Below are 13,232 nucleotides of genomic sequence, written 5' to 3' on the forward strand. Positions count from 1 at the left end.
CAAACGTGGATCCTGGAGGCACAAGGCAACAGGGCTCACCACTATGCCACAGTGCCACCAGTTTGAATAATTCAATTTGAAAAATTTATGAATGCAAGCTTTTGATTTTCTTGGAAATTATTATTTTGTGGAATTTTTAATTCGGACATTTGTGTACATCCTGGAATACTGTACACCTACAAGGTTTGCCACAAATGACGGTCTCTGTTTTGAACCTATGATTCTTTTTTTAAGTTATCTGGCTGACATGACTTTTTACATTTACTGTACATTTGCAAGTTCAAATCCTGACATCAGCTAAAGTATTATTAAATATTGGGAGTTCAAACGTTTGTCCCTTTAGAGCCAGCAGCACTTAAAAAAAGTGTGTGTGTGTGTGTGTGTGTGTGTGTGTCTATGCACGTGCATGCACTGTCTATTACTGCCATACTTTAATTAACAGGGTGAGGTGTATGTATATATATAATCCCATTGAAGCTTTATAGATGACGGAAAAATAAGCTTAGTAAGATATATACAGAACAGTCTAAGTTGGCAGTTTAAGCTGTTGAACCAAAACAATGATTGCATAAACACTGATTGAAAAAACCCTACTCTGCTAATTCTGTTCTGACTTCGCCAAAAAAAGAAGAAGAAACTTATTCAGAATTGATGGCCTTCTACTTTAGTTTAATGTTTTCCTTCAGCTGCCTTTGGCAAGGTTTGACCCTTGACCTGTACAGAGACTGGCTGAGTGCCACTGTTAGGAAGTTATGTAGGTGGTAGTTTACTGCATTCTATGTAGGCTTTTTATTCCTGTCATACGGACCGAAACTTTTTGACTTGCAACTGGTGTGTGTGTCCGCCAATGTGTGTACAGCACACAAAAACTCAACTGTGTTGGCGGATGCTATTTAAATAAAGGTAAGATCCAGTTTAAATAAAACCAGACGTATACAAGACTGGTGATAAAGTGCAACTCAAATAAGGTAGTGACACAGTACAAAGAAAAACTGGCAACTCCATTTAAAATGGAGTTTAAAAAAAAAACTGTTTTTTTTTTTTATTGGGTGAGGATGTAGATTGGAATCTGTGCTCATTGCAGTTAAGAAATTCATACTTTTTTTCAAACATTAGCTGACAGAAAAACGCCCAGGATATAAGAGCAATTTTATGCTGAACACTGAAGAGTAACTAATAAAGTTTTATCACTTTCTCCTAAAGAGGAAACCATCAAGGCAAACAGAAAAGCAGTAAAAGATCATAAGGTGACTTCCACAGCTCCAAAAGTATTTGCTTCTTGCACTGAAATATATAGTTTCAGTTACAGGTTTAATGTTATATCTGACTAGCCGGCACATTTCTGTTTCTAAACCTCAACCTCCAGGATTATAGCTCATGCCACTGGCCATGTGTCACTCAGAAGAGAATGGGTTCCTTTATTTGAAGCCTGACTCCTTTTAAGCATTCTTACTCGTGTCATCCCAGGATGTTTTTTTTCTAACTGCTGTCACTAGACTGTATATTCTCTAAGGCTGGTCTGTGACAAAGCCATTTGTGCTATAAATGAAAATTAACTAAATCAAGTTTAAATTTGCTGCTCCAAATATGTCTAACACTTTCTGTAAGCAAATTTTTGTTTTCATTTGAAGGTTACTTCTTGCTTAAAATATCATAACTGCATAGCCGTGATGCCATAATTTCAGACATTTTTGTCCAGACGTTTTATTGCGGTTCTCTGAAAGACACATTGGCTGCACAGGCACTGTTAAAATATAAGTTTCATTTTTCAATTTGATGTTTACTATGTGGCTAATGTGTGAGGTACATTTATTATATCGCCTCTGTGACCCAGCTAGTGACCGTGGAGACCAATGGTGACCATTGCATTTATTGCCATTTATTACAACCATGGTAGGACGTCTGGTCCACAGACACACTACAGAAAATTTGGGAATGCCAATTAGCCTCATTTGCATGGCTTTTTACTGTGGGGTGGGAACCAGAGTACCTGACTCCATGCACACAGACCTTGTGGCAAAAACCGAACCTGGACTCTGGAGGTGCAAGGCGACATTGCCAACCACTAAGTCACTATGCCACCATACTTACTATATACTGGTGCATAATAATGGGTGACAGTTCCTCTGCTGCTATTTTTTTTTCTTCAGATTTTCAGTACCTAGGAAATTAATAAAAGGGGTAACACTAAAACATTTGCTCTACAGCATGTCAGACACAGACACTGCTGAAAGGCTAAACAGTGATTACAGCCATAGTATTTAACTTTACACCTTCATTATGGATTTTTTTATATGTTTGTTAGACTGGCTAGTACAGTAAGTTCGCAGCCTAAAAATGTTCCACTCGCACCAGCTTTATACACATAAAAGTATCAATATGAGTCTTAATGAATCTCAGCAGCGGAATCTAACACTGCTTTTTTGAAGGTCAGTTCCTTTTAATGTTTAGAATGGAAGCTGGATGAGAATTTGTGCAGAGCAACATTTATAAACTAATGATACCAACAGTAAGGGTATACTTTACCTGATAGGATGGCCCGTGCACATATACAAGTAAAAAGAAACCCATTTGTATTATTTTTACTAATCCAATTTGTTATAAATAATAATCAACTACATGCTTGAAATATATTAGATTTTGCTTGACTTAATATTCAGGTCTGTGATACACACTTTCTCTTCTAGCCAAGACAGAGCTTACTTCTACGAGTGAAAAAATAAACACAATAAGAACATGCACAATATGGTGTTGTGTTCTGCCTGGCTGAGCTCTGGCTCAAGACACACACGCACGCACACACACACGCACACACACACACACACACACACACAGCTTTCCCAGAAAACAACACAAAAGGAACGCACAACAAGCTTTGTTGCTATTGGCGAGCAAAAGAAGTATCCTATTCCTCCTGACTTCTCACTCATTCTCTGTACCGCTTATTCTGTTCATGGAAGCCTGAAGCCTATCCCAGGGGACTCTGGGCACAGGGCAGGGTACTCCCTAGATGGAGTGCCAATCCATCGAAGGGCAGAAAAGCCCCCACACACTCACTCAAACACTGTGGTCAATTTGGAAATGCCATTTAGCCAATACTGCTTGTCTTTGGACTGTGGGAGGAAACCGGAGTACCTGGAGGAAACCCACCAAGCTGGGCGAGAACATGAAAACTCCACACACACAGAGCCAAGGCAGGAATCGAACCCAAACCCTGGAGGTGTGAAGCCACAGTGCTAACCACCACGCTACAGTGCCACCTCCTCAAGTGAAATATCAAAATGCTGACTAAATAAAGAAATGCGCAGTGGGCAGAAAGTGTTTGAAATCACATCTACTGAAAGCATTTGAACATCAAAACACACACTCTGAGCAAAATGAGTTATATTACTTAAGTCAAAAAGCTCTTTATACCAAGATATGAGTTGCACTATCGTATGCACTATCAAAGCACCGATGAGAAATAGAGAGAAGGCAACAAAATCTTTAGGGAAATCTGCCTCAAGCGAAAACAGCACAATCTGCTTCCCTGATCCGTAAATGAATCAATTATATACAGACTGTGCACAAGGCAGTGATTATGCGTTGTCTTTTATAGAGGTGCAGAGAGATTGAAGGAAGAGGGAACAAGGAAAAAGGGGCTGACTAACATTCTGTAACCTGCCCCATCATCAGCTGACCATATCAACAGCACAGGCACATGCTTCTGTTTCCATCATGCCACAGTCTACAGGGGATCAGTGGAGAAGCAGTTGTGTGCTATTTTCCATCTTAACTTTCTTACACACACACACACACACACACACACACACACGCACGCACACACTTGTCCTACTGTTCTTCGAAGGACCTTTCGGCTTTTCTATTAGTTTAAAGAAAACATGGATGCACACACACTCACACACACACATATTCAGAGTTGGAATGCCCTTATAGAGCCCTTTTGAAACTTTGTGTTACAAAGAAAAGGAAGAAGATTAAGAACATCTTGTTAAACATCTTGTTAAATGTAAATAATTCAGTATTTACCAGCTACATTATGATGGTGTTCCGCACTAAAAAGGAAAAATTGCACACAATGTTTATACATATACACTGTTAGTTATTTAAAAAAAAAAGCATATTTTGTGTCTTTTTCCTGCTTTTCATCCAAAATTATCTTAAAGCTCATTACATTCCATATGTCATATTTGCAAGACACAGACGTACAGTACACACACACACACACACACACACACACAAACACACACACACACATCATTGGTATGTACTGCAATAAGGATTTTGACAAAAATCATTCTCTGAATGTCTTAGCAGCCGCTTATCAATTTCTTCATGAAGATCCTACTTTATATGATAGAAACGCTTTAAAATATGGCTTTTAGATTCTAACCCAACAATTGTAAGTGTGCTATTAAACATGCCTCCAATAGTAAACTTTATTATAAGAGTCTTATATGATTAAGAACAAGATGATGCCACAGAAGTCTGCCTGGGTTGTGTGTCATTAGTGAACTTCAAAAGGGGCTTACCCTGCTACCTTTTGAGATTTTTATGTAGCTGTATTTACAGCTTGAGCTAAACATCTAAGTACTTTGCTAAGTTTTAGCCTGATCATGAAGATTGCTCCCCACAGTATGATATAGTATATTTTGTACAGACAGAGTGCAGCAAATAGTTATACAGGATATGAACTGTAATACTTGCTACTTTAATATAAGCCCACAAACATAAAAGCAGTTTTTATGATGTTTGTGGCATTATTACATTAAAAGCTGCAGATTTGTGTTACATTTGTGTTTGTTACGTTTGTGGGCTGTTATTACATTGGCAGGTATTACAGTTTGCACAATATATTCAATTCAATTTTCAATTCAATTTTATTTATATAGCGCTTTTAACAATGGTCATAATTTTATATTATAAATAATAATAATAATAATAATAATAATAATAAATTGTGTATGTGTGAGAAAAATGTGTCTAGATAATAATGAGATGAATGAGTGAAATGTCTCTGATGAGCAAGCCAAGGGTGACGCGACAGTGGCAAGGAAAAACTCCCTGAGATGGCAATAGGAAGAAACCTTGAGAGGAACCAGACTCAATCAGGAAACCCATCCTCATTCGGGTGATAACAGATAGAGATGATATAACATCATGTGTGTTATGCAGCTGAAAGTACAATATAACAGAAATTCTTTAAATTAACATGAAGTCCAGTTCTGCATAGGGATGAGTCAGTAGGTGCAGAGGGCAGATGGAATCTGGATCACTGGGAGCACAGGAGCAGGATGTGTAGCTCCAACCATCATAAAGCAGAATCCAGCTGGAGCTGGTCCTTCTCTGGATGCCTCAGGATCCTCGCAGGGTTGGCCTTTGTCTACTGAAGCTGGTACAATCTCCAGATGCCTCGGGATGGGTAGAAAAGTACAGAACAGATGGAGAGAATTAGCGTAGTTGCCATTCAGGATAGATGTACTGAAGTATGAAGTTATGGGATGAGTTACGCATATGCCAGATTAAAGAGATGCGTCTTGAGTCTACTTTTAAACTGGGAAACTGTGTCTGAACCCCGAACACTGCCTGGAAGGCTATTCCAAAGCGTTGGAGCTAAATATAAAAAAGCCCTACCCCCTTTTGTAGATTTTGAAATTCTGGGAATTACAAGAAGTCCAGAGTTTTGTGATCTTGAGGAGCGTGGCAGATTATAGCGTTTCAGAAGACTGGTTAGGTATGTGGGAGCTAAACCATTTAAAGCCTTGTATGTAAGTAATACTATTTTGTAATTAATTCTAAACTGAACATGTAGCCAGTGCAGTGATGATAATATTGGGGTTATATGATCATATTTTCTGGATCTGGTGAGAACCCTGGCAGCTGCATTTTGGACTAACTGAAGCTTGTTTATTGAGGATGCAGGACAACCACCTAGTAATGCATTACAATAGTCCAGTCTGGAGGTCATGAATGCATGAACTAGCTTTTCTGCATCACATACGGATAAGATGCTCCTAAATTTGGCAATATTTCTAAGATGGAAAAAGGCTGTTTTGTGATATTGGAAATATGATTTTCAAAGGACAAGTTACTGTCTAATATTACGCCCAGGTCTTTTACTGTTGAGCTAGTAGTTACAGTACATCCTTCTTAACGCAGGCTGAATTGTGAAAGCTGTTGTGTGCTGGTTTTTGGCTATATAAAGGAGTAACCAGGCTTGTACTTAGGAATAATAAACCTTTTAATCAGATTATCATTTTATAAAGTTCTCCTTACCTGCAAATGTTCATTTTTAATTGCAATTTTGTATTCAGCTAAGGTTTTACGTGGATATGCAGTTTATATAACTTTTGGGGGCACAAGTGCTTTCTTTCGAAGGTGGTCTGTCTTCTGTACATTCAATTCTCTTGTCTAGAACCAGTTAGTCTTTCTGTTCTGCTTCAGCGTGTATTGTTTGGGTCATACCCCATCATCGACATCCTACAAAACAGTTCATGGTGCTAATTACAATGGTTTAAGATAATCACAATAATAATGTATTCAAAATGATTCCCCGCATTCAGTGGGAGACCATTACATTACACTGAGTGCAATTTGTAATTAGATGTCTGGGTTTACATTACACTGTGTCCTACCAGCTAGTGCACTCCAAATTATGTTTACCCACTAAAAGCATAGTGGACATTTTGCATGGCGGTTGGAGTAATCTAATTACAAAGCCACCATTAATTTGCATTTTACACAAAACTTGGAAGTTAGATGGTCTCGAGTAAAACGGAAATTCTTAAAAGGTACTACCTCCACATTTTGTTACAGTTTGCTCCTCAGTATTGTTCTCAGTATTTGGATCATATTTGGCCTAACAGCACAGCACAGCAGTTTGTTTGAGGCTATTAACTAATCACAACAGTCTTCTCATGAGAATAGCCAATATGTTCCCTCTCAAATATTCCTGACAGAGAAAGAGAGAGAGAGAGTATTTCCTACGTTTGTTTATTCATTTAAATAAGACATGACTCAATTCTTCATTACCCATTTTAGTGGTTACATAATTACCAACTGTATTGCGGAAGAGATTGGTTCCAGAGAAACCAATTCAGATTGCCGAAAAAGCACAGGCCAATATTTAATGATTGTGGAGTTATTGAAAACAAAACGGTGTAGCATAGCATTATGCAAAGTTTGCTAAGTTTTTTTTTTTTTTTTGGTCTACTTGAAAGCAGTGAAAAGTGCATGCGTTGCAGTCAAACATCATAAAACTCCAATAACCCATTAGCTGACATTGTACAACATCACTGCGCACAAATTGAGAACCGCAGATCAGCTGTGCACTATTGTAAATGTCATGTACTTAAAGTGGAACTGTGTATGCATAAGCTATGTGTTTTTTAAATATTATTTATAGCTTGGCAGGGGATGTGAACATCACAATGACAACATACCCTGCATGGTAACTATATTCTGTGGTGTCAATAACACAACAGTGAAGTGGCTTCTGTTGTTCATTTTTCTTTAGCAGCAATCCTTTACACTTTCTCTAGAAAGGGAGCCCCATTTTATTTTCCCTTCCACAAGGAAGTAGTGTGGGATTATGCAACCACTATAATTATCACACTCCTTTGAAGTGTGGGTGTGGAGGTGGTGGGGGCTTGCCCCAAACAAACAGCCCTGCATTTTTCCCCAGACACTCTTAAGAGTTGTGATGGTGGTGTTTTAGGATAGCCGCCTTAAGGCTACTTTAAAGGTTTTATAGCGCAATCAAGTCAAGTTTCCTCGATCATTAAACACAAAATACATGGACATCACAACACACATACACACTTTCTCTACATTGAAAGGGAAGCCATGTTGTCCTTGTTGACAAGATGTCCCTTATAATTCACTTATTGAACTTCCAGTCCACATGAGGTCCCTGAATTCCAGAACGGCTTCAGATCACATGAAGTTTTTATGTGAACAAACACAGTGACAAGGTTGTACCACGCTGGGAAGTGCTGAGTGAGGAGAAGTAAAAGGAAAGGGAAAAAAAGAGTTAATAAGAGCATATTGCTCAGGGACGTATATCACTCTCTGGCTCACTCAGAGTGCATCACTGCAGTGCATCTGTTTAAGGTTTTATAAGTTGAGAACACTGAATAGTCTTAAAGCACCAAGAATAAACTGGCATGAGACACATGATCTGACTGGAAACGTTAGCATTAGTAGATGGCATGAGTGCGTTGACCTGTGAGTGTGGTGTAAGCATGAGGCATGCTGTCGCAATGTCACCTCTGAGCAGGAGCATTAACCTTGTTAGCAGATATACTAGATGTTAGACTTGATAAACTAATAAATTAAAGGTTGCAGTTCTGGATCTCCTGGCAAAAGTAGTACAATTGTAAATAAGTAATATAAAATCTATTTATCATTTCAGATAATGAATAAACATGTAGTATGAAATGGAATACCATAGTAAAACAGTCACAGTTCAAAGCTGAATGACCCAGGACAAAAGCCTGAACTGGCAAGAGGTTTCCAACTATTGCATAAAGACAGCAATAGATATAGAGAGGGTGAAAAAATAAGTAAGGTAGATAGGACAGAATGGTAATATCTATTTTAAACTTTGTCAAACCAGGATTCCTCATCTCTAGGAATAAAGTTAACCCATGGCTGAGGTGTGAGAGGGGTTTGAGGGAGTCCTCTCTCAGTGAATCTTCAAAGCATTCTTCTTGTTAAGGGCCATGTGATCTGTAGGGATAAACAGCCCGCTCTAAAGACTAAATCAGGAACCTAACTCAAAAAGCCCTTAATGATTTACTGAGGATTGTCTCTGCATTGTCCTTGTTAAACTTGTAAAAGTATGATGTAAAGGATAAAACTAATCCCTTTTCACACAAACAGTTTCTTTTTTTATCGTAAATGTCCTGGCTGAGCCTGAGTTGGACTGGAAATGACAGAAAATTTGCCAAAACTAGACCTAGACTGGCACAGTGGCGCACTGTGGCCTTGCACCCTGTCCTTATGGGCCAAGTCCGCTGGGATAGGTGACCCCCCCATGACCCTGAACAGGATAAGCGTGATAGAGAATGAGTGAGTAGTGATTAGACCTAAATCTACTTTAAAAAACAGCTCCAGTAATGTGATGGTGAATGTTTTGTAGAAAAAAAAATCTTTTCTTAGATCATAAAGCTGTTATTCTTGCATTGAGCTTGGGAATGCCCATTTTCTGCTTTTGGCGCTGTTAACTCTAAATGTGTAAATGCCTGACCCACAAAAAGCCCTGTGCTGCTGCTTTCATGTTGTTTTATATGTTCACTCACTCACTCACTTACTGTCTATACTGCTTGTGTATACAGTATACAGGGTGTGTAGGGGCCTGGAGCCTATCCCAGGAGACTTAAGGCACAAGGCAGGGTACAACCTGGATGGGGCGTCAATCCATCGCAGTGCAAACACACATACACACACTTATTCCCACACTACGGACAATTTGGGAACAGCATTTAGCATAATTTGCATGTCTTTGAACAGTGGGAGGAAACCGGAGCACCTGGAAGAAACCCACCAAGCACAGGGAGAACATACAAACTCCATGCACACAGACCCCAAACTCTGAAGGTGAAGGCGACACAAGGTGAAAGCACCTGCTTTAGATGTTTTATATTGCACATTTATATTTACCGTACACATTTCGCATTAACTTTTCTTAAACGACATGAAAGTCACCATGCACATAATAAGAACAAAAACAAAACACAACTCATGAAGTTAAAACTTTTTGGTCATGCCGCTTGTGTCTGATGAAGAAAACTAAAGTGGAATGTTTTTCCATTTTTTTTATTGAACACAAAATCAGAAATCGGAAAACAATATTTATTTTTTTAATCCAGAAATAAACACTGAAAAACAAGTGCCTTTATCAATTTGAATGTTTGGTTTTATATATCTAAAAAAAACAAATGAATAAACCAGTTTGAACCTGGCAAGCTTCTGGGAAAAGGCTGCAAGTGTGAAAACCTGTTAAAAGGAAAGTTACCCTGTAATTGTTCAGGTTTTTTTTTTTGTGTGTGTGTGTGTGTGTGTGTGTGTGTGTGTGTGTGAGAAACACTTATTTCTAAGCCAAATCTTAGTTGTATTCAAAATTATTCCCATTAGATCTAACTGGATTGTGTAGTTTTTCATCTCACGGTGCATAGTAGCATGGTATAATTATCTTCATGAGCAGTCACCAAGAGGTCTAATGCCTCACTTTTATCCTGCCATGTGAGAGAAGCAGCCACTGCATGCTCAGTCATGCCACCACATACAGCATGTACTTCCATCACTCATCTCTCACACCTCCAGCTCCTCCCACTTGTCATGACCCCTTTCATCTACTGTTGTGATCTAATACCTAGTGTCACACAACCAAGCTGGCTGAATCCACACTGTTCATCTTCTCTGTCTTTTGTTCGGTTTCTCACTGTCAGGATGTTACAAGTCTGAGAAAGTTAATAGGTGTGATATTCTTCTCCTTATCTTTTAAGCCTCTTAGGAGAATCTGTTTAAACTGCACTGCACATTCAGTACACACCAGTTTAAAAAAGTATTACAATCCTATATCTATTTCTAAAACAAATCATAACTGTCAACATGTGCAGTATATTTGAACTTACTGTAATTTGATGGTTTAATACAATTAAATAGTGAGTGGATAAAAATGGCATAGATGTACGTTGGCTGTTCTTTCACAAATAAAAGGAAAAAGGAAATTGAGTGTGACATGCTTTTCTCTCACCTGATCTGAAAGGAATTGCAATGATAGATTCAAATGACGTGTTCAACCCATTCTACAAACCCTTGTAAAGTCCTGCAAACATGACTTCTTTTTTTTTTCGTGTCAAAAGTCTAAATGTTTGATTTATAAAGGTATTCATAGGCAATACTTTGAATATATATACAGTATATATGTATTATGTGACGTACAGTATTCAGCTATAACATTCCCCTTAATTAGTATTTTAAAAAGCTGTATAATGGTCCCCAGTTATTTTATTCCAGCAGTGCATGGTAATCATAGATACCAGTTCCCAAAGTTCTGTGGTTCTGTGGCCTGTAAAATGCCGTGGCTAAATTTTTTTTTAAGTTGATTGTATGGAATGCTGCGTATTGAAAAAAGTATATTACACAGAATACCGCAAATTATACACAATTATGGTACACACAGAACACTACAAAACACATAAGTGGTGGCACTACATGGTGAGTCAAAAACACACTGCCTTCACGGTATATATGAACTGAATGAAGTAATGGCGTGAAAAATCCCAAATAAAATAATTATAATAATAAATACTCAAACCACAGCTGTTGTCTAGCAACATGCACACCAAAACACTAATAGGGGAAAAAATAACTAATCACACATACTGGATGTAGACTAACTACTCTAAATGTCCCTGGTGTATAAATAATGATATGAGTTTAACTGTGTCTGATGTCCTGAGATCGACATCTGACCTGTATAGGTATGTCCCTCCCTTGCACAAAGTGTTCCTGAGATTAAATCTGGATCCACCCAGACATACAGAACGTACTGAATGAACCAATGCTATGAATTATTTAGAAACTACAGTGAAACTGATATGGAAGGTGTGTACTTATAGAGTAAAATTTAAATTTGGACAGTGTGTATGTGTGTGTGCCCTGTGATGGATTGGCACCCTGTTCGAGGGTGTACCCTGACTCATGCCCTAAGTCTCCTGGAATAGGCTCCAGGCCCCCTGTGACCCTGAATACAGAATGAAGAGATAGAGACGAGTGAGTGAGTGAGTGAGTGAGTAATCACACTATGCACTGTCATCATTAAGACAACCTGTTAATTAATACAGGAATTAGACCTTGTGGATAAAATGCAACAGATTTTTTTTTTAGAAACCAGGATTTAAGACATGGATTTTTTTTACTTTGGTATTTACTATAGTTTACTACAGTAAACTACCATACTACCATATACTGTAGCATGGTACTATGGAAGATATACTAGGACACTGTCAAAAACATGTTATACAAGTTTATGTCTATTGCCATTGTTTCTATGGCAGTTACTTATGGGTTTGGGTTGCCAGCTCGACGCCTGATTGTATATGAGCACTTGGGGTTAGGGATCTTGCTCAAGCAGCGTCAGGGCTCAACCCGGGGGCCTCCTGATCACCAGTTCAACATTCTAACCACTGAGCTACCCCTGCCCACCATAGTACCTATACAATTTCTTATGGGTCCGGTTTACCCTCCAACTCACTCTTTACTGAGGCTGTTTAAAGAAATAGAAATGTATGTATTTCTGCATATGCAACGCCATAAATCCCCATGGGACGCTTTATCAGTATTCTAAGGACAAAATTCGACATACACACAGAAGTATAAAGGCAGATGATGTGTATGTACCTTTAAAAAAAAAAAAAAATTTGCACTGATATTAATTTCTTGCAAAAAACTGCACATGTGACACATATTATCTATTTCTTTTTTATATCTTAAAATTCCCTCCTGGTTTTGTTTTGTTTTTTGTTAGTTTTTTATTGTTAATGGTAATCTTGATGCACAAAATACAGGAATGGTTTTCATGAAAGTACATTTTCTATTTGTACTTTCAGCTCTTTCTTTTCCTTTCTCCTCAAATTTCATCACAACATCTCACTAACTCACTTTGCTCTGACCCAGAAGAGAACAAGCAAAACAGAATGCCACACTACACCACTAATCTCCCTATTCTTTCTCTGTACACTGTCTCCTTTAATCTTTTAATGTGTTTGGTTTTCAGCAGTGTTCTTGACTCTATATTCACCTGAGGGAGTGGTGAAGTGGAGATCAGGTAAAGCAGTATTCTATTTTCCCTTACCTTTTTTACTTCCTTATTATTATTATCATTCTTTCCAAACTGCTCCCCCAGTTCTCAGTTCTTTTTTTTCTAGTAGTGTGTGTGTGTGTGTGTGTGTGTGTGAGTGAGTGTGCGCGCGCGCGCGCACATGTGTGCATGCTTCTACATGTACAGTATAGTAGTAGTAGTAGAATGTTCAACAAAACAGCATTAGGTAACAAAATCCCCAACGTCATTATAAATTAACAAGGCGTCTGGCACACTTAGCAGTTCTGGCCTGGACTGTGAACTTACATGTCATTTATTAAAATACAGTTTAAAGATTATTTTGTCCTTAGTATGGCTACTCACTCACTCACTTATTGTCCTGTATTCAGGGTTACAGGGACCT

The 13,232-nt window shown here is 38.3% G+C and overlaps 1 protein-coding gene across 1 annotated transcript in view; it reads right to left on the reverse strand.

The window, feature by feature from the left end:
* Positions 1–7,866: 7,866 nt before the first annotated feature.
* The window catches only part of LOC128526875 (Krueppel-like factor 15), a 28,992-nt gene continuing 23,626 nt past the window's right edge, over positions 7,867–13,232 (reverse strand). Inside the window, exon 3 of the mRNA XM_053499072.1 lies at positions 7,867–7,994. Coding sequence (XP_053355047.1) covers positions 7,949–7,994 — 46 coding nt within the window. The 3' untranslated portion in view covers positions 7,867–7,948. The remainder of the gene's footprint in view (positions 7,995–13,232) is intronic.

The sequence above is a fragment of the Clarias gariepinus genome, chromosome 6, assembly GCF_024256425.1.
Source record: "Clarias gariepinus isolate MV-2021 ecotype Netherlands chromosome 6, CGAR_prim_01v2, whole genome shotgun sequence".
In the NCBI taxonomy this organism is placed as follows: Eukaryota; Metazoa; Chordata; class Actinopteri; order Siluriformes; family Clariidae; genus Clarias; species Clarias gariepinus.